Consider the following 21,331-nt stretch of genomic DNA (forward strand, 5'->3'; position numbering starts at 1 on the left):
ATGAGTAATCCATACTGGGAAACAGCCAGTGGGCAACTGGCAAGGAATATGTTGCCTTCCCAATACCATCCACCATCTTTCCACTCACCAGTCACAGTGCTGCAACCTTCTGGATTGGCAGGAAAAAGTAATTCACTTTACTTCCTGGACACAGGCTTGTAAACCTTTATTCAGCGCCAGTTACAATCAATTGATTGCCATTAGGTACGATCATCATCAGGTAACAGAAATTAGTTACATTAGCTTTCATGGTATGCACAAAATGTGTGAGTTTTGAACAGCATATCAGAGTTTCAAAAGTATTTGACAGTGCACTTCAGATGTTACTAATACTGACAGTTTCTTTAAATTGACCAAGAGTACACAACAATTCAGTCTGAAAATATGGGCGGCCGCTGTGGCCGAGCGGTTTAGGTGCTTCAGTCCGGAACTGCGCGACTACTATGGTTGCAGGTTCAAATCCTGTCTCAGGCATGGTTGTGTGTGATGTCCTTAGGTTAGTTAGGTTTAAGTAGTTCTACGTCTAGGGGACTGATGACCTCAGATGTTAAGTCCCATAGTGCTTAGAGCCATTTGAACTATTTGAATCTGAAAACATGGTTGTGGTAATTTTCTGTGTAGATTTCATTGTCTGAACTTTCCAGCTTTATTGAATTTAAATAATGCTTCCGCATGGATTGCTGTCTGGACTTTGCACTGATATAACAGTCACTTGTTTTATCTGCAGTCTGAACATGACAAAGTTACTCCTTTACCCCTTTGGTATTCGGCCAGCAATATATTTGCAGATATTGTTATTTGTGTTTTCCATTATGGTATCAGTTATGTTATATATATATATATATATATATATATATATATATATATATATATATATATATATATATATATATATATATATATATATATATATATATATATATATAAAAAAAAATAGAGGGAAACATTCCACGTGGGAAAAATATATCTAAAAAGAAAGATGATAAAACTTACCAAACAAAAGCGCTGGCAGGTCGATAGACACACAAACAAACACAAACATACACACAAAATTCTAGCTTTCGCAACCAATGGTTGCCTCGTCAGGAAAGAGGGAAGGAGAAGGAAAGACAAAAGGATATGGGTTTTAAGGGAGAGGGTAAGGAGTCATTCCAATCCCGGGAGCGGAAAGACTTACCTTAGGGGGAAAAAAGGACAGGTATACACTCGCACACACACACATATCCATCCACACATACACAGACACAAGCAGACATTTGTAAAGGCAAAGAGTTTGGGCAGAGATGTCAGTCGGGGCGGATGTACAGAGGCAAAGATGAAGTTGAAAGACAGGTGGGGTATGAGCGGCGGCAAATTGAAATTAGAAATTAGCGGAGATTGAGGCCTGGCGGATAGCGAGAAGAAAGGATATGCTGAAGGGCAAGTTCCCATCTCCGGAGTTCTGACAGGTTGGTGTTAGTGGGAAGTATCCAGATAACCCGGACGGTGTAACACTGTGCCAAGATGTGCTGGCCGTGCACCAAGGCATGTTTAGCCACAGGGTGATCCTCATTACCAACAAACACTGTCTGCCTGTGTCCATTCATGCGAATGGACAGTTTGTTGCTGGTCATTCCCACATAGAACGCTTCACAGTGTAGGCAGGTCAGTTGGTAAATCACGTGGGTGCTTTCACACGTGGCTCTGCCTTTGATCGTGTACACCTTCCGGGTTACAGGACTGGAATAGGTGGTGGTGGGAGGGTGCATGGGACAGGTTTTACACCGGGGGCGGTTACAGGGGTAGGAGCCAGAGGGTAGGGAAGGTGGTTTGGGGATTTCATAGGGATGAACTAAGAGGTTGCGAAGGTTAGGTGGATGGCGGAAAGACACTCTTGGTGGAGTGGGGAGGATTTCATGAAGGATGGATCTCATTTCAGGGCAGGATTTGAGGAAGTCGTATCCCTGCTGGAGAGCCACATTCAGAATCTGATCCAGTCCCGGAAAGTATCCTGTCACAAGTGGGGCACTTTTGGGGTTCTTCTGTGGAAGGTTCCGGGTTTGAGGAGATGAGGATGTGGCTCTGGTTATTTGCTTCTGTACCAGGTCGGGAGGGTAGTTACGGGATGCAAAAGCTGTTTTTAGGTTGTTGGTGTAATGGTTCAAGGATTCCGGACTGGAGCAGATTCGTTTGCCACGAAGACCTAGGCTGTAGGGAAGGGACCGTTTGATGTGGAATGGGTGGCAGCTGTCATAATGGAGGTACTGTTGCTTGTTGGTGGGTTTAATGTGGACGGACGTGTGAAGCTGGCCATTGGACAGGTGGAGGTCAACGTCAAGGAAAGTGGCATGGGATTTGGAGTAGGACCAGGTGAATCTGATGGAACCAAAGGAGTTGAGGTTGGAGAGGAAATTCTGGAGTTCTTCTTCACTGTGAGTCCAGATCACGAAAATGTCATCAATAAATCTGTACCAAACTTCGGGTTGGCAGGCCTGGGTAACCAGGAAGGCTTCCTCTAAGCGACCCATGAATAGGTTGGCATACGAGGGGGCCATCCTGGTACCCATGGCTGTTCCCTTTAATTGTTGGTATGTCTGGCCTTCAAAAGTGAAGAAGTTGTGGGTCAGGATGAAGCTGGCTAAGGTAATGAGGAAAGAGGTTTTAGGTAGGGCGGCAGGTGATCGGCGTGAAAGGAAGTGCTCCATCGCAGCGAGGCCCTGGACATGCGGAATATTTGTGTATAAGGAAGTGGCATCAATGGTTACAAGGATGGTTTCCGGGGGTAACAGACTGGGTAGGGATTCCAGGCGTTTGAGAAAGTGGTTGGTGTCTTTGATGAAGGATGGGAGACTGCATGTAATGGGTTGAAGGTGTTGATCTACGTAGGCAGAGATGCGTTCGGTGGGGGCTTGGTAACCAGCTACAATGGGACGGCCGGGATGATTGGGTTTGTGAATTTTGGGAAGAAGGTAGAAGGTAGGGGTGCGGGGTGTTGGTGGGGTCAGGAGGTTGATGGAGTCGGGTGAAAGGTTTTGTAGGGGGCCTAAGGTTCTGAGGATTCCTTGAAGCTCTGCCTGGACATCAGGAATGGGATTGCCTTTTCAAACTTTGTAAGTAGTGTTGTCTGAAAGCTGACGCAGTCCCTCAGCCACATACTCCCGACGATCAAGTACCACAGTTGTGGAACCCTTGTCCGCCGGAAGAATGACGATGGATCGGTCAGCCTTCAGATCACGGATAGCCTGGGCTTCAGCAGTGGTGATGTTGGGAGTAGGATTAAGGTTTTTTAAGAAGGATTGAGAGGCAAGGCTGGAAGTCAGAAATTCCTGGAAGGTTAGGAGAGGGTGATTTTGAGGAAGAGGAGGTGGGTCCCGCTGTGACGGAGGACGGAACTGTTCCAGGCATGGTTCAATTTGGATAGTGTCTTGGGGAGTTGGATCATTAGGAGTATGATTAGGATCATTTTTCTTCGTGGCAAAGTGATATTTCCAGCAGAGAGTACGGGTGTAGGACAGTAAATCTTTGACGAGGGCTGTTTGGTTAAATCTGGGAGTGGGGCTGAAGGTGAGGCCTTTGGATAGGACAGAGGTTTCGGATTGGGAGAGAGGTTTGGAGGAAAGGTTAACTACTGAATTGGGGTGTTGTGGTTCCAGATTGCGTTGATTGGAATTTTGAGGTTTTGGAGGGAGTGGAGCTGGAAGTGGGAGATTGAGTAGATGGGAGAGACTGGGTTTGTGTGCAATGAGAGGAGGTTGAGGTTTGCTGGAAAGGTTGTGAAGGGTGAGTGAGTTGCCTTTCCGGAGGTGGGAAACCAGGAGATTGGATAGTTTTTTAAGGTGGAGGGTGGCATGCTGCTCTAATTTGCGGTTGGCCTGTAGGAGGATGCTCTGAACAACAGGTGTGGATGTGGGAGAGGAAAGATTGAGGATTTTTATAAAGGATAGGAGTTGATGGGCGTGTTGATTGGCTGAGTGGATGTGTAGGTGAAGGATTAGGTGGGTGAGGGCAATGGATTGTTTGGTTTGGAACTGGTATAGGGACTGATGGAAAGAAGGGTTGCAGCCAGAGATGGGAACTTTAAGTGTGAGGCCTTTGGGGGTGATGCCAAATGTCAGACAAGCCTGAGAAAATAAAATATGGGAGTGTAATCTGGCTAGGGCGAAGGCATGTTTGCGGAGGGAATGTAAATAAAACTTAATGGGGTCGTTGTGAAGGTGTTGTGAGGGTGACATGGTACTAGAAGGTGGAAAGTGGAACACGAGGCTGAAATGAAAATGAAAATAAATATGAAAAAATATATGGGGAGAGATAAAGGTAAAATTAGAAAGCAAATGGAGATCTGGTGTGAAAAAAAGGCGAAAAAGGGTTGGTTAGGGCTGGGCTATGTTGATCCTGTGGTGAACTTGTGTAGGTAGATAATGATGTGCATAAAGGTTAGGTGGTTGTGTTGCCGCCAAAACACGTTAAAGGGTGGAGAAATTCGGGAAAATTTCGAAAAAACTACGTGAGGATGTATTAAAAGGAGTGGTTTGGTCTTCATGGCAAACGAATCTGCTCCAGTCCGGAATCCTTGAACCATTACACCAACAACCTAAAAACAGCTTTTGCATCCCGTAACTACCCTCCCGACCTGGTACAGAAGCAAATAACCAGAGCCACATCCTCATCTCCTCAAACCCGGAACCTTCCACAGAAGAACCCCAAAAGTGCCCCACTTGTGACAGGATACTTTCCGGGACTGGATCAGATTCTGAATGTGGCTCTCCAGCAGGGATACGACTTCCTCAAATCCTGCCCTGAAATGAGATCCATCCTTCATGAAATCCTCCCCACTCCACCAAGAGTGTCTTTCCGCCATCCACCTAACCTTCGCAACCTCTTAGTTCATCCCTATGAAATCCCCAAACCACCTTCCCTACCCTCTGGCTCCTACCCCTGTAACCGCCCCCGGTGTAAAACCTGTCCCATGCACCCTCCCACCACCACCTATTCCAGTCCTGTAACCCGGAAGGTGTACACGATCAAAGGCAGAGCCACGTGTGAAAGCACCCACGTGATTTACCAACTGACCTGCCTACACTGTGAAGCGTTCTATGTGGGAATGACCAGCAACAAACTGTCCATTCGCATGAATGGACACAGGCAGACAGTGTTTGTTGGTAATGAGGATCACCCTGTGGCTAAACATGCCTTGGTGCACGGCCAGCACATCTTGGCACAGTGTTACACCGTCCGGGTTATCTGGATACTTCCCACTAACACCAACCTGTCAGAACTCCGGAGATGGGAACTTGCCCTTCAGCATATCCTTTCTTCTCGCTATCCGCCAGGCCTCAATCTCCGCTAATTTCTAATTTCAATTTGCCGCCGCTCATACCCCACCTGTCTTTCAACTTCATCTTTGCCTCTGTACATCCGCCCCGACTGACATCTCTGCCCAAACTCTTTGCCTTTACAAATGTCTGCTTGTGTCTGTGTATGTGTGGATGGATATGTGTGTGTGTGCGAGTGTATACCTGTCCTTTTTTCCCCCTGAGGTAAGTCTTTCCGCTCCCGGGATTGGAATGACTCCTTACCCTCTCCCTTAAAACCCATATCCTTTTGTCTTTCCTTCTCCTTCCCTCTTTCCTGACGAGGCAACCATTGGTTGCGAAAGCTAGAATTTTGTGTGTATGTTTGTGTTTGTTTGTGTGTCTATCGACCTGCGAGCGCTTTTGTTTGGTAAGTTTCATCATATATATATATATATATATATATATATATATATATATATATATAAAAATACAAAGATGATATATATATATATATATATATATATATATATATATATATATATATATATATATATAAAAAAATACAAAGATGAGGTGACTTACCGAACAAAAACGCTGGCAGGTCGATAGACCACAAACAAACACAAACATACACACAAAATTCAAGCTTTCGCAACAAATTGTTGCCTCATCAGGAAAGAGGGAAGGAGAGGGGAAGACGAAAGGAAGTGGGTTTTAAAGGAGAGGGTAAGGAGTCATTCCAATCCCGGGAGCGGAAAGACTTACCTTAGGGGGAAAAAAGGACAGGTATACACTCGCACACACGCACATATCCATCCACACATACAGACACAAGCAGACATATATATATATATAACAAATAGTTTCTGTTAATTCAGGTTATCTGGAAGTGGGAACAGCAGGAACGACAGTGAAAAGTAACAGTTTCAGCAAGTCCAATGAATTCATGTTTCTGTGAGACAGTGTGGACCATCCACAGGAATCATTTGTAACCCTCTTAAATTCCTTCTCTGGTTCATTGATGATATCTTCATTATCTGTATTCAGGGCCAAGACATTCCCTCCTCATTTTTCTGCAGATTCAAAACTTTCTAAGGGAAGTCTATTTATGTATCATGAAGAGTTATTGGTGAAATAAACTTTCATTGGTTCCCATCTTTGATCGAAATGATAACAATAGTAAACATAAAATAATTGTGTCACTCTTACTGTGGTATCAATAAAAATAAATTTACAAAAAGGCTATCTTATGTCACTGTCATCAAGAGTAAATAAATTTATATAACTTTATAGGGGTCACTTCTGTATTCTATGTTGCTACGTGGAGTGCACAAACCAATTGCCAACAGTACCTGTAATTTGATAGCTATTACTTGTTCCTCAATGAAATGTGTCTCCTGTGCTGTCTAGCCACTTATGGGCAGTACATCTACTGTGATAAACAATCCCTTGCTCAGAATGCAGAAGGACTTGACAAGGTGTTCAGATATGGACATTACCCTCCAAACGTAGCCCATGGACAGATCTCCCATGCCATGTCTGTACATCTCCATAATCTCTAATCATCCCCACTAATCAGCTGCAGATGAGCACTCCACCTTATTATCCTGAACTGGAACAATTTAACTAGTCCTAACCATGGTTCTGGCTACATTTCATCATGCTCTGTAATGAGAAACATCCTCCCCAGTTTTCTTACTACTACATCTAAAATTATATCTGCCGCCCACCCTATCCCCGAAATGTCCTGTTTCATACTTATGACATGTCTACCCTAACCTCTTATCCCAGGAGTCATATTCCTGTGAAAGACCCAGGTACAAGATTTATCTTATGCACTCACCCACCACATTCTGTTCCAGTCTCGTCACAGGCATGTCCTACCCCATCAGAAGCAGGGCCACCTAAGAAAGCAATCCTGTGTGGACAGTTTACTGTATGCTGCATGCTGTGAGTGCTCGCCGTACTTCTGCCAGGAAGTTGGCAGAATGTTTGTGATCAATGTTTCTGGATTTGGTCTTTAACATTACATACGGCAATCAGACCATTTATGTCATGACTTTAAACCAACTCAGCAACCTGAAGAGGTGCTAAGAATGAAACTGATTGTAACACAATAAATGTGTAATAATTCAGCTGAGTTGGTGTTCTTTTATCATTAACATTAGTGCCAGCTGTGGTGATCAAAATGATGAAGATTCTGGTATGGACTTGTTAGAGTGCACTCCTGATGGCCAGAGCAGTCAGAGTAGCGATACCAGAGTGGTTGACAGTAATGTTGTGCCAACTACTGGATTTCCATAGTAACATTGGGGGGGTACCACTATGTCCCCTCAGAGATGTTGTAAATTTCTCTACAATAGTGAATAATATGGTGAATTAAGATGGATGTTACAAACTGGAAGAGGATTATGTGCAACCACACGTGCTTATTGGATTGAATGATTGATGATGATGGTAGTGATGGTAATAACAATAAATGATACACCATTCATGGAAATAAACTGTTGTTTTTAAAGTGACTTTTACTTATATGCTAGCATCTCATTTGAAAGTTACATAGAACTGCTAAGCACAGATTATGTATGTCCACTGTTACAACAAATTAAACTGTGAATAAGTAAGTCAAGATATGGGATCTAGTTTTGTGTTTTGAAATTTAATTTGTATGTTTCTTTTTAGAAGATGATGGCTTTGATGCAGGGAATTTGGAACAGATAAGCCGTCTACAAGCAGTTTTTGTGAAACTTTTAAGTGGTGAACGATCTGAAGTACCAGAGCCATTACAGTTCACTGAGCCTGATCCATTAGGTGCAAATTCTGTGCCTCAAGTGACTGCGGATGTTGCAAACCAAATGTCAGGTGGTAAATTTATTCTCTTCTGTACATAACTTTTCCTTTATGTAGGACTTTTATGCCTCAATTTTCTACTCGTAATCCTTTAGTTTCATTATTTCAGGATTTAGTAACAGAATAACAGAACCTGTCTGTGAGAAAGTAATCTGAATTTTTATTAATAGCCTAAACATTGTAGTTTAATTTTTATAGTTTTTTCAGTTACTACCATTGTATTGTATTTGCTCAAATCCTAAACAACTGAGCTAAACACTGAAATGTTTTGGTGTTTGTAGACAACAGCAGCAAAGCTATTAACCATACATGCTAAGAATACTCATGGTATGGTGAGTGACAGGAATAGCTGTTTCATTTGAAATCCGAAGATAGTGTACAACTTCAGACTGATATTCATTTTATCTAGTTGTTACAAACCTTATCTTTCAAATGCTACATAATTAGTAACATAGAATGTACACTATGTGATCAAAAGTATCTGGACACCTACAAGAACATATATTTTTCATATTAGGTGCACTGTGCTGCCTCCTATTTCCAGGTACTCCATATCAGTGACCTTAGTAGTAGAGCAGAATGGGGAGCTCTGCGGAAGTCACAGACTTCGAATGTGGTCAGGTGGTTGGGTGTCACTTGTGTCATATGTCCATACATGAGATTTCCACACTCCTAAACATCCCTAGGTCCACTGTTTCTGATGTGATAGTGAAGTGGAAACATGAAGGTACACTTACAGCACAAAAGCATACAGGCCGACCTCGTCTGTTGACTGACAGAAGCTGCCGACACTTGAAGAGGTTCGTAATGTGTAATAGGCAGACATCTATCCAGACCATAACACAGGAGTTACAAACTGCATCAGGATCCACTGCAAGTACTATGACAGTTGGGCGGGAGGTGAGAAAACTTGGATTTCATGGTCGAGCGGCTGCTCATAAGCCACACATCATGTCGGTAAATGCCATAAGACACCTTGCTTAGTGTAAGAAGCATAAACATTGGACGATTGAACAGTGGAAAAATGTTGTGAGGAGTGACAAATCACAGTACACAATGTTGCGATCTGATGGCGGGGTGTGGGTATGGCAAATGCCCTGTGACCATCATGTGCCAGCTTGTGTAGTGTCAACAGTAAAATTCGGAGGTGGTGGTATTATGATGTGGTCATGTTTTTCATGGAGGGCGCTTGCACCCCTTGTTCTTTTGTGTGGCACTATCACAGCACATGTTTTAAAGCACCTTCTTGCTTCCCACTGTTGAAGAGCAATTCGGGGATAGTGGTTGCATCTTTCAACATGATTGAGCACCTGTTCATAATGCACGGCCTGTGGTGGTGTGGTTACATGACAATAACATCCCTGTAATGGACTGACCTGCACAGAGTCCTGACTTGAATCCTATAGAACACGTTTGGGATGTTTTGGAATGCCAACTTCATGCCAGGCCTAACTGACCGACATTGATACCTCTTCTGAGTGCAGCACTCTGTGAAGAATAGGCTACTATTCCCGAAGAAACCTTCCAGCACCTGACTGAAGATATGTCTGCGAGAGTGGAAGCTGTCATCAAGGCTAAGGGTGGGCCAACACCATATTGAATTCCAGCATTACCGATGGAGGGCACCATGAACTTGTAAGTCATTTTCAGTCAGGTGTCCGGATACTTTTAATCACATAGTGTATTTATTGAAAATATCAATAAATTTAAATAAGGTTGTCATTAGCAAGTTTTCGGAGCCAGTGCCTCTTTCTTCAGGCAGAAAGGTTGAAGGGGAAGGAAGAGGGATGAGGAACAAGGATTGGAGAGGTCTAGAAAAAGGGGTAGATTTCAGGAAAGTCACCAGAAAGCCCCCCTGTGCCACAGTTCTGGGTGACATTCCTGAAATTTACCCCTTTTCCTAGACCTCTCCAGTCCTTTTCCTTCACCCCTCTTCCTTCCCCTTCAACCCTTCTGCCTAAAGAAGGAGCCACTGGCTCTAAAAGCTTGTCAATTAGAGCCATCTTTTATGTGTGTGTTGTGCCGCCACTTTGTGAGTAGATTTTTTATCTATCCAGTTAAATTATTTTGTCAATAGTTGATTGTTTTCGTTAGTAAATTTAATTAGTTACATATAATGTTTCTGTGATCTGTGTATGCTACACCTGCTTTCATTTACAAGTACATGGACACATTGAACACTGAATTGTCTGGTAGCAAAAGTGGACTAGGTTGTGTGCATCAGTACTAAACAAGGTCATTTGATTCAGCTGCTACAATCAGCAAATGCATTTAGAGTCTTCATAAGAGTTTATGAGCAATAGTAGACTCTAATGCCCAAAAGAAAACAAAGGATCAAGACAGAAGGAAATGTCAAATGGCCTTTAGCACAATAAAGTAGATTTTGTTTTAGTATGGAAGTAAATTATTTTTGCTGTAGCGATTGACAAGTGCCAAAACTATGGCAGCAGATTGAGAGCACTGCCTGGTATTAAGTGCTTCTTACAGCTATGTGTCCACACTACCTCATTATGAGCCATTTCCTTTCCTCCCTCCTGAACCTATTATTTACTGTTATTACTATGCTGGTTGTATTTTTCATTATGTAGACTGCCTCCCTATACCTAAAACTAAACCTGTATTTCTCATTTACACGTACCACTGGCTGTCGGACACTGTAACTGCTTCAATCCCCTAATAACTTATGCAGTTGTTACATCTGTGGCAAAAAGTTAAATGTCACACCACACCACCACCGCCGCCACCACCACTACCACCACCACCACCACCACCACCACCATCTTTAGCTTCTCCATTTTTGTCTATGAAGATGGCCAGTTAGTGTTTATTAAATGTTCTGTAAGGAAAGGGAAATTGAGAAAACCTTAAAATCAAGAATGTGTATACTTACAAATTTCTTATCTTCAACATTTAGTTCCTGGTCCAACCTGTTTTAAATTAAATTGTGGGAAAGGTAATAAAGAGCAAAAGAACTCTCAGGCCCTTTCCTCCACTATAATTCTACTTAACATGACTGTTAATTGCCCACCATCCAGAAGGAGGGTAACTAACACAGGGGCATAAACTATTTTTTTTCCCTCCAGCTTTATCATTCAACTAATTTTTCACTTCTAAAATGTGTGTCACATGAATTTTAAAGTAGGAATGTTGAATGAACTATTACTAGGCATTGCAATCCCTTAACTCTTATGTTCAGATTATTGGTGATGCTTTTAGTTCAGTGCACAGTACAGTGCCGAGAAGGTATACCATGTATGAATTATATCTACACCTACATATACAGGCTGTGTCTGAAATGAATGTAGAAAATGTGTGGACCAGTAGAGAGGGTCATAACAAAGCAACCCCCTTTGCATCCCTTAGCGTATCGTGCTGGGTGTCATTGAACAATGTCATGCACCACCAAGAGGTTAGGGGTACAACCTGCCATCTCAGCCATCGTGGTAGTGAGTCTGCAGGGCAACGATTTCAATGTCTTTGTGACATCAATGTAATAAAGAAGTTTTATGACCTTTATTTGCAAATGCTGTAGTCGACATAGTTGCGGATATTCCAGGCAGGACATCACTATGGGTTTTCCACCTCTTACTGGGACATGAATACATTGCTTTTGGCTGTGCAAGTGTCTGTTTAATAGCTGTTGCATAGAGGGCAGCACATCTGCATGGTGCAGAGTCTGGTTTTCCCTGCATAATTTTGTCATCATACGGGGACACACTTGTGTTTGTTACTTTGTAGATCAGACAGGGAACAGAGCGCTGTTCTTGGGAGGAAAGGGCAGAGATGCATTGCGCATACAGGGTGGTAGATGGAAATGCTCATGCTACCCAATGTTTGTACATTCAGCAGTTTCCAAATCGTCTATTACCAGACCCATGCATATGCACTGCCGGATGCACAGATACTTACGAGAGACAGATCCACTTGAGGTAAATTCTCCACTGGCACATTCTCGTAATGGCACATGTGCATTTAAGCCCTACTTCGAAACCCAGTGTATTTATTTTGTGTTATGAGTGTGAAGGCTTGATGGTCGTGGTTGCCAGTGCACAGTGCATACAAGTGGGCTTGAAGAAGAGGCATTAGCACTGCTAGAAAATACACCCACAACAAGCTTGTGGCATGTTGCATGGGAAGTGTGTGTAAGCCATTCCACAATTTGGCATGCATGGCATGAAGGTGATTTGCACCCTAACCACCTTCAGAATGTTCACGCCCTTAACCCAGATGATTTTCCACATCAGTTGGATTCTGCCAGTGGTTTTTGCAAAAGGTGTGCTATTCAAGTGGACTTTCTGAACCTTATACTTTTTATGGATGAGGCATGAGACGGTATGTTCAACAGCTACAATCAACACATGTGGGTGTTGGAAAATCCACATGCTGCCTTTGTTCATGGTCACCAAGACTGCTTCACTGTCAACATCTGGGCTGGCTTGGTAGGTGATAATCTGTTCGGTCCATACATGTTTCCCCAGCGACTGGAACTCATACAGATACTTGAACTTTTTACGAAAAATTCTGCCAGAGTTTTTGGAACATGTTCCACTCAACATGCGACAGCGAACGTGGTAACAACACTGTGGTGCACCTGTGCTTTTACCACATGCAATGTGAATGCAATTGGATGGAACCTTTGGTGAGAACTGGATAGGCACAGTGGGCCAGTGACATGGCCTGCATGCTTCCCCAACTTGACACCCAATGATTTTTGCCTTCTGGACCACGTGAGATCTGTTGCCTATGAAACACCCACTGAGACTGACGAAGAGCTGCTATGGTGCAATACGGCAGCCTCTGATGCAATTTCCACTTTGCCAGGATTGTTTGAAAGAGAGTGACAGTCACTCCAGCATCATTGCATGGTGTACATTCAAGCAGGAGGGCATAGTTTCGAGCTCTTTTTGTAACTGTTTTCAAATAAAGACTATAAAACTTTACTCCTCTGGGTGGCGTGTGGCACTGTTCAGTGGCACCTAGCACCATACGCTAAGGGATGCAGACATGGGTTGCTACCTGAAATATGCTTGTTATGATCCACTCTACCAGCGCTCTCATTTTCTACATTAATTTCAGATGCACCCTGCATACTCCATGACCAACCATATATAAGGGGAGATCAAAAAGTTTCTATTTGAGGGCATTGCTGCAGTGTATATGCAACGTAGTAGAACTATGATGCGGGTATGTCAGCACCAACATGTAGGCAAAAGATTAGGATGGCATTTGTGTCATTCAGAAACATGAACTATGGTGATTAACAACAAATGTGTCCAAACAGGACCAACATACTGTTATTCTTTTCTTAGCTGCTGAAGGACAAATACTAGTAGACATGCTTCAAAAAATAAAGAATGTGTATGAGGCAGCATGCCTGTCAAAAACCATCACCAAGGGGTGTTGCTGCTTCATGGTAACACACAACCCCATATTACAAATGTGGTAACACAGAAGTTGTGCCAAATCAGGTGGGAGACACTCAGGGACTCACCCTATAGTCCTGAGCTCTCCCCATGTGATTATCACACCTTGGGTCCCTTAAACAAGACTGTGAAGGATCAAAGATTCCTTTCAGCTGAGGATATGCATCAGGCTGGTTACTGAAATATTGTGGCGGCAGTACATGGTGTTGTACCAAATGTGGCTCTTCAACCTGGGGTGTCGACAGGATGAGTGCTTCAATGCTCACAGTGATTTGGCCTGACTAACGTTCTGATTCTGGACTGTAAGGTCTTTGAGCAAAAACTGATTGCACCTTATAAAGGTAGTACTTTGGGTTTTTACTGTCATGGTCATTTCAGGAGATATATATGGTAGGGAGAAATGTGTTTCCTGCTTCTTCTCAGAAAGTAGTGCCAGAAACTATTCGTGATGCTCAGTGCCTCACTTGTAATGTTAACGGTTGGAGTTGGATGAACATTTCTGTAATGCTCCACAGTTATGAAATCAACCTGTGAAGAACTATTTTGCTCTTCTTTGTGTCTTTTATATTTATAGTGTTCTTGTATAGTTCAGTTAATGAATCAATCACATCATACTATAGCATAATCATTTTTCCTTATTCTGTTACCTTCTATATGTGGAAGCTTTCTCTGTGGTAAACTTTTGATGTAGGCATTAGGTGAATTACACTGTTCATACTCAATACCGTTAAACATCTTCAACAGGTTCAGCAAGATCGGGAAGAATTGATACAAGCCAAAAGCATTTAGGTAAACAAGCATCTCAGTTATCATCATCACAGGATCGAATCACTGCACTACAACGCATAACACTGGCCGCTCAAGTGCTAGTTGCTCGATCCACAGTCATGAGTGCACTTGCCCTTCTATCTGTCAGGTAAGCCTTTAGAGTCTGAAGTGGGATTATAAGTAAATTAGTTTTACTCATATTTTATGGAATTTATTTTAAGAAAAAACTGAACCATTACTGTTGAGGTACAGGTTTTGGCAACATTGATGCAAGCATATAGGTGTCCGAAGAGGGGGCATTGGAGTACAGAGTTTTGATTCATTACAGAATTCTCACTTCTAAAAGTGAGTGGATAACAATCTGTTCTCTGGGATGTAAGTGACATAGTAAGCTTTTGTGTTACCTGTGCACTTCTGTTCTTGTGACATTAATCATCTCAAAACAGACCTTCTCACTAATAGCAAATATTTAAAAATAGCAGTTTTAGAGTCTTGCACCCCTCCTCCATGTAAATATCTGCAGATGCCCATCTGCAAGCACCATAAAATTTAATATGTTTGCGTGTAAAAAAGGCTGTTCTAGAAGTAAAAGCTAATTATAAGGTTAGTTTTACGCAGCTGTACAAACGTTAGCATACTCATTTCAACAGTAATTAAGTGTAAGTGTAAAAGAATGATATAGTGGCAAACATAATGTCTTTGGAGAGATGCAGCTACTGTTTGAAATTTGTAGTTGGTTATTTATTTCAGTCAAAGTAGTGATGTAATATAGGTGACCATCTGAAAAATGCTCCTGCCTGAGCACAAAAAAGGTGGATATTCTCCTCTTTAAAAGAGTCTGACGGAAAAGTGGGGAACCAATCCTCTTTCAACTTTCCTCAGCAAAAATTTTAGTATGCATATGTATTCATGGTTTTTTTAACACCAAACATTCTGAATCCTTTTACCCAATCTCTCTTTCTAGTGAAGCCTTCACAATCGGCATCTCTCTTTCACTGCCACTGTCTGTGTGTCTCTGTCCTATTGTCTCCTATTTCTCCCATTGGCACTTTCCCCCGTCTGCCTCTCCCTCTGTCATTTTCTTCATCCCTTTCTCTCACTTCTCTGGCAGTTTCACTGACTCTATGTCCCACTGCCATTATCTTTGTCCCAGTCTTTTTCTCACTCATTGCCACAGTCTCTCTCTTTTTTGCTTACAGCTGGGTGACTTTTCTTCAACCATCATTGTCTTCTCTCAATGCATGTCCTTGGGGATGCTTTGTTCAGGGTTTTGACCCCTAGACTGGTGAAGTTCAACACATGGGTGACTCTCTCTCTCTCTCTCTCTCTCTCTCTCTCTCTCTCTCTCTCTATATATATATATATATATATCTGTGGAATCTACCACGTGGAATGTTTCCCTCTATTATATTCATATATATATATATATATATATATATATATATATATATAAATACAAAGATGAGGTGACTTACCGAACAAAAACGCTGGCAGGTCGATAGACCACAAACAAACACAAACATACACACAAAATTCAAGCTTTCGCAACAAATTGTTGCCTCATCAGGAAAGAGGGAAGGAGAGGGGAAGACGAAAGGAAGTGGGTTTTAAAGGAGAGGGTAAGGAGTCATTCCAATCCCGGGAGCGGAAAGACTTACCTTAGGGGGAAAAAAGGACAGGTATACACTCGCACTCACGCACATATCCATCCACACATACAGACACAAGCAGACATTCCCACGTGGAATGTTTCCCTCTATTATATATATATATATATATATATATATATATATAGTCTTGCACCCCTCCTCCATGTAAATATCTGCAGATGCCCATCTGCAAGCACCATAAAATTTAATATGTTTGTGTGTAAAAAAGGCTGTTGTAGAAGTAAAAGCTAATTATAAGGTTAGTTTTGCGCAGCTGTACAAACGTTAGCATACTCATTTCAACAGTAATTAAGTGTAAGTGTAAAAGAATGATATAGTGGCAAACATAATGTCTTTGGAGAGATGCGGCTACTGTTTGAAATTTGTAGTTGGTTATTTATTTCAGTCAAAGTAGTGATGTAATATAGGTGACCATATATATATATATATATATCCACCTCTCCACCATCTCTTATCTCTTTTGCTCCCAGTGCTACTACATTCATCATCCATCTCTCTTTCTCTTTTAGTGCCACTATCTCTCTCTGACCATCACAATCTCCTCTCTCTCTTTGGTTCCCATTACTATTGTTTCATTTCTTTTCCTTTCATTGCCAGTTTCTCTCTCCCATCATCAATTTCTCCTCTCTCTTTCTCTCCCATTGGCACCATTCCCTCTGTCTCCCACATCGGTATCTCCCTGCTACCCCCTTTCAGCACAAAGAAGTGCAAATATGTCCACATGACAAGTTTTTTGGTGAGGAATGCAAAACGAGGATTGAGGCAGCTGGTTCCCCACTTTCCTTTCACAGTCTTTTAAAGAGATGCATATTCACCTTTTCATCTTTTTTGTGCTCAGACAGCAGCTTTTTTCAGCTGGTTCCCTTCTTTTTCCTGTTAAATCATGGTGTGCTGCTTACATAAAACAACTTCTGTAGATCAGTAAAGTTTTGCCTGTTTGTTTATAAACTGCAAGTCATTAACATACTTTGAAAAACATACATAACTAATAAGTACACATAATATAAAGTTACAAAATCATGTACCATCCAAAGTAAGTTCATTTAACACTACTGCACATAAAAATGCAGGCTATGCCTAAAAAAAAAAAATAAAAATAAAAAATAAAAATGCAATGCTTGATTTCCAAGTGCAAAGAATTTTGTATGACAACATAATGTTTAATATGGTACTTAAACTGCAAGGTGACACAATTGAATAATTTCCAGGTCAAGACAGGGTGTATAGATGTGAAGTGATGGAAAACATAGTTTGGTGACTTCAGAACCTTTGAGATGACCACAGAACTCTTGCCATGTGTTCACTACATCAGTTAAAACTACATTTATGCCTGAGATCAGATATTACATACATATTTTACCTGCTTAAATACAGTAATTTGGAACCTCTGGTAATGGATAATGGTATAAAAATTTCAAGGTTGCCCAAGAACACCATCTTAAGAATATGGTAAAAATTTCTACTATTTGCAATGAATAAAAATTATAGACATGGCCATCCCGACAACTGACATGTTCCGCACCCAGTGTGCAACTGCCTATGAACAAATGGTGCTTTTAAAAGCCACCTAAGGCCCACCCTAGACCACATCTGATGCAAAAGAACCAACTGATTTGCTCACTTTGCCTGAGCTGGAGCAAGTGTGTAATGTTTAAATTTAGACCCTATACTGTAGGATAGGTGCAGTATGCCCGTTCTTCCAATAGGTATAGAAATGATTGTTAGGTCGAGGTCTATCCAAAACACTTGATTCCTTATCTCTGTGATCAATAAAACCCCAGATATGACACCCTAAAAAATCACATTTTTCCCACATTGATTTTTCAGACACATTGGTATTGTGCACTTTTGTAATGGACAAATTACCAGTTTTGTCTGTTAACAATCATCTTCATATCTACAAAAAGCTTAAACAATACTTACCTTCATTTACTACTGCTTATAGCCACATATAAAAGACACACACTTCCTAGCTTTTGGAACTAAAAAGTACCTTCCTTGCTGAGAAGAGATAGATAGGTTCTAGATGGTTAAAATGGAAGAGCAGCTCACTCATCCCCTTGGATGCGACTGACCCATCTATGATAGTTTGTCTACTCTGATGCTGACTACACATAGGTCCCTCTCGTCCTAGAATCTGATTGACTCGCTCTTTCTTTTTAACCTTTTAGAACCTATCCATCCTTCCTCCCCATGGGAGAAATTATTAGGCCCAAAAGCTAGGAAGTGTTTCACTTTTGCTTTTATCAGTATCTATAGTAGCACAAATTGTGTGTGACACAGTATGAAGTGAAGGAAAACAGCTCAACATTTGATGTCAACAAAATTATCTTTTTCTGAAACATTTTTCTTGCCTTTGCGAGAGTGTATTTTGTATCCCCCTCTACTTTGACCTTTGTCAGTTATTTTGTTGCCCAAATAGCAAAACTCATCTACTGCTTACAGTGTCTCATTTTGTATTGTGATTCCCCGTGCTTCACCTGACTTAATTTGATTATGTTCCATTATCATTGTTTTAGTTTTGTTGATAGTCATCCTACAAAATTTTTTCAAGGCTCAATCTGTCCCATTAAACTGGACTTCCAAGTCTTTTCCCATCTGACAGAACTACAATGTCATCAGCAGATCACAGAGTTCTTCCTCCTTCCCTGATACCTCCTGCCACTTATGCCACATAGATTGAATAATGTGTAGGATCACGTGCAACCCTGTCTCACTCCCATCTCAACTACCACTTTTCCCTTTCATGTCCATTGACTCTTATAACTGCAAGGCAGTTTTCTATACAAGCTGTGGGTGGAGTCTTGTTCCCTGTATTTTATCCCTGATCTCAAAGAGTGCATTGTGGTCAAAATTTTTCTCTAAATCTTTAACTGCTATAAATGTAAGTTTGCCTTTCATCAGTCTATCTTTTAACGTAAGTCGTAGGGTCAGTATTGCCCTCTTGTGTTCCCACATTTCTCTTGAACCTAAACTGATTTTCATTTATGTTGGTTTCTACCAGTCTTTCCATTCTACTATAAAGAATTCTTAATGTGTTATGCAACCATGACTTATTAACCTGATGATTCAATAATATTCACACCTGTCAGCAACTGCTGCCTTTGGAATTTGAATTCTTGTTTAAGAATCTTTGCCTCAGTTATATATTTTACAAACCAGTTGAAAAAGCTGTGTCATGCTATGTTCATTCATAGATCTTAATAATTCTGAGGGAAAGTCATCTATCCCATGTGCTTTGTTTTATCTTTAAGTCTTTCAGTGCTCTGCAGAATTCTTCTTGCATTATCATTCCTCATATCTCATCTTCATTTGCTTCCTACTTCCTTTCCATTATACTGCCACCAAATTCATTTCCTTTGTATGACTCTTTGATATGTTCTTTCCAACCTTTAAACTTCCTTTCATTGCTTGCTATTGGCTCGCCATTTAAACTCTTAATATTTGTACAGCTGTTATTCTTTTCGCCAAAGGTTTCTTTAATTTTCCTCTAGGCAGCATCTGTCTCTCCACAGTCAAGCATGCGCCTCCTCTAGCCGTTCGATCTGTCCCATTTTGCACTTTCTGTCACTCCCATTTTTTATACAGCTGCATTCCCATTTGACAGCTTTATTTACTGCAATTTTATATTTTTTCATTTCATCATTTAAGTTCAGTATCTCGAGCATTAACCAAGGATTTCTGTTGAGCCTTGTCTTTTTGCCTATTTTGTCCTCTGCTGCATTCACTTTTTCATCTCCGAAAGCTACCCATTTGTCTTCTATCATAGCCCTTCTTGTCTTTCAATCAATCATTACCAAATGCTCTCTTTGATATTACTCACATGCAGTGGATGTTTGAATTTATGTATGCCTACTCTTTCTTCCTTGTCTTCCATTTCCTACTACAAAATCCCAATCCCTCATAACAATTACATTTTTGTCTCTTTTAACAAATTCAATAACTTCTTTTATTTCATCATACATTCTTTGTCTCTCTTCATTTTCTACAGTGCTAGCAGGCTTATACAATTTTGCTAATGTGTTAGGTGCTATCTTTGTTCACTGTGCTGTTTTTAGTAGTTTTCGTATTTGCTTATCAGTCCTATTCCTACGTTACTGATATTTGATTTTGTGTTGATTACTTTGTTTTCACCTGACCAGAAATCCTTTTCTACCTGCTACCCATCCATTAGCATACTGCTCTTACACTGGTCTCTCTCTCTCTCTCTCTCTCTCTCTCTCTCTCTCTCTCTCTCTCTCTGCAGTCTAGTTTTCTTGTAGTTTCCCACCCCTCCACCCTCATCCCCCAACTCGTTCCTTCATTTCATTGTGTGCCACACTTTAGTTGACTGAGTGGGCTGGTGTCACATTCCTACACTGATCACTTGCTACCCTCCCTCTCACTGTAGCTATTGCCCTCCATTGTCTGAAAGGTTCACAACAGTTTCAATATTGTTTATGTTCCCTTTGACCATTCAACACCTGAACTGTGTACTGAGTGTTTACCTTTACTTTTTTCATTGTTTCTATACGTTATGAATTTCTTTTAGTGCAGCTTATTAATTTGTGTCTCAGTATAGCCTTTTGTGGTCCCCCCATCCCCCACACCCACCCCACCCCACCCCTCCAGAATAAATTTCAGTCATCAGTTGCAAATATATTTTTTTATTGTGCTTTACTGGTTTTGACAAATTAATTTGTCATCTTCAGAAACTTAATAGTGGTTTACAGATGTAAGTACCTTCTTCAAAGAAGGATAATGCCATGATATTTCCAGAAATGCACTAAATACATAGGTGTCATTCATTTACTATAAATTGTCAATCTGTGTTTACAGTAATTACATGCAATATGTACATTTCTGGACATTGTGGCGTTATGATTCTATGAAGAAGATATTGACATCTGCTAAATCAATACTAAGCTTCTGAAGATGACAAATCAATTTGTCAAAACTGGTAAAGCTTAATAAAAAAATATATTTGCAACTGATGACTGAAATTTGTTCTGAAAAACATACATACTACAGTCGCTGAAAATTACAACCAGGAATAAAAAATAGCCTTTTGTCTTGCACTCAGTGTTTGATTACATTTGGTAGATTATACAATAGCTAAACTCTCACATGAGCAGCATGAATTCTTATGATAGCCTGCTTTAAAATTTGTGCTGTATGCATGCACTCTTCCAAGTGTTATGTTGTAACTGATGGAATAAGCTTCATAATCAAGGATTGAGTTATGTATGTAGTTTCTCTTACTGTGCCAGCAAATTTTGTTTAGCAGTTTAAATTGACATGTCTGTCGTAAGTGTTACTACTAGTGGGTTGACACAGGTTAATGTCAATGCTGAGAAAATTTTTACTA

The 21,331-nt window shown here is 41.0% G+C and overlaps 1 protein-coding gene across 1 annotated transcript in view; it reads left to right on the forward strand.

Moving 5' to 3' along the window:
- LOC124804616 (probable E3 ubiquitin-protein ligase HERC1) overlaps positions 1-21,331 on the forward strand; it is a 790,356-nt gene that overhangs the window by 502,625 nt on the left and 266,400 nt on the right. The window contains exons 45-46 of the mRNA XM_047264817.1: positions 7,956-8,135; positions 14,291-14,462. Coding sequence (XP_047120773.1) covers positions 7,956-8,135; positions 14,291-14,462 — 352 coding nt within the window. The remainder of the gene's footprint in view (positions 1-7,955; positions 8,136-14,290; positions 14,463-21,331) is intronic.

This window comes from Schistocerca piceifrons, chromosome 7 (assembly GCF_021461385.2).
Source record: "Schistocerca piceifrons isolate TAMUIC-IGC-003096 chromosome 7, iqSchPice1.1, whole genome shotgun sequence".
Classification (NCBI taxonomy): Eukaryota; Metazoa; Arthropoda; class Insecta; order Orthoptera; family Acrididae; genus Schistocerca; species Schistocerca piceifrons.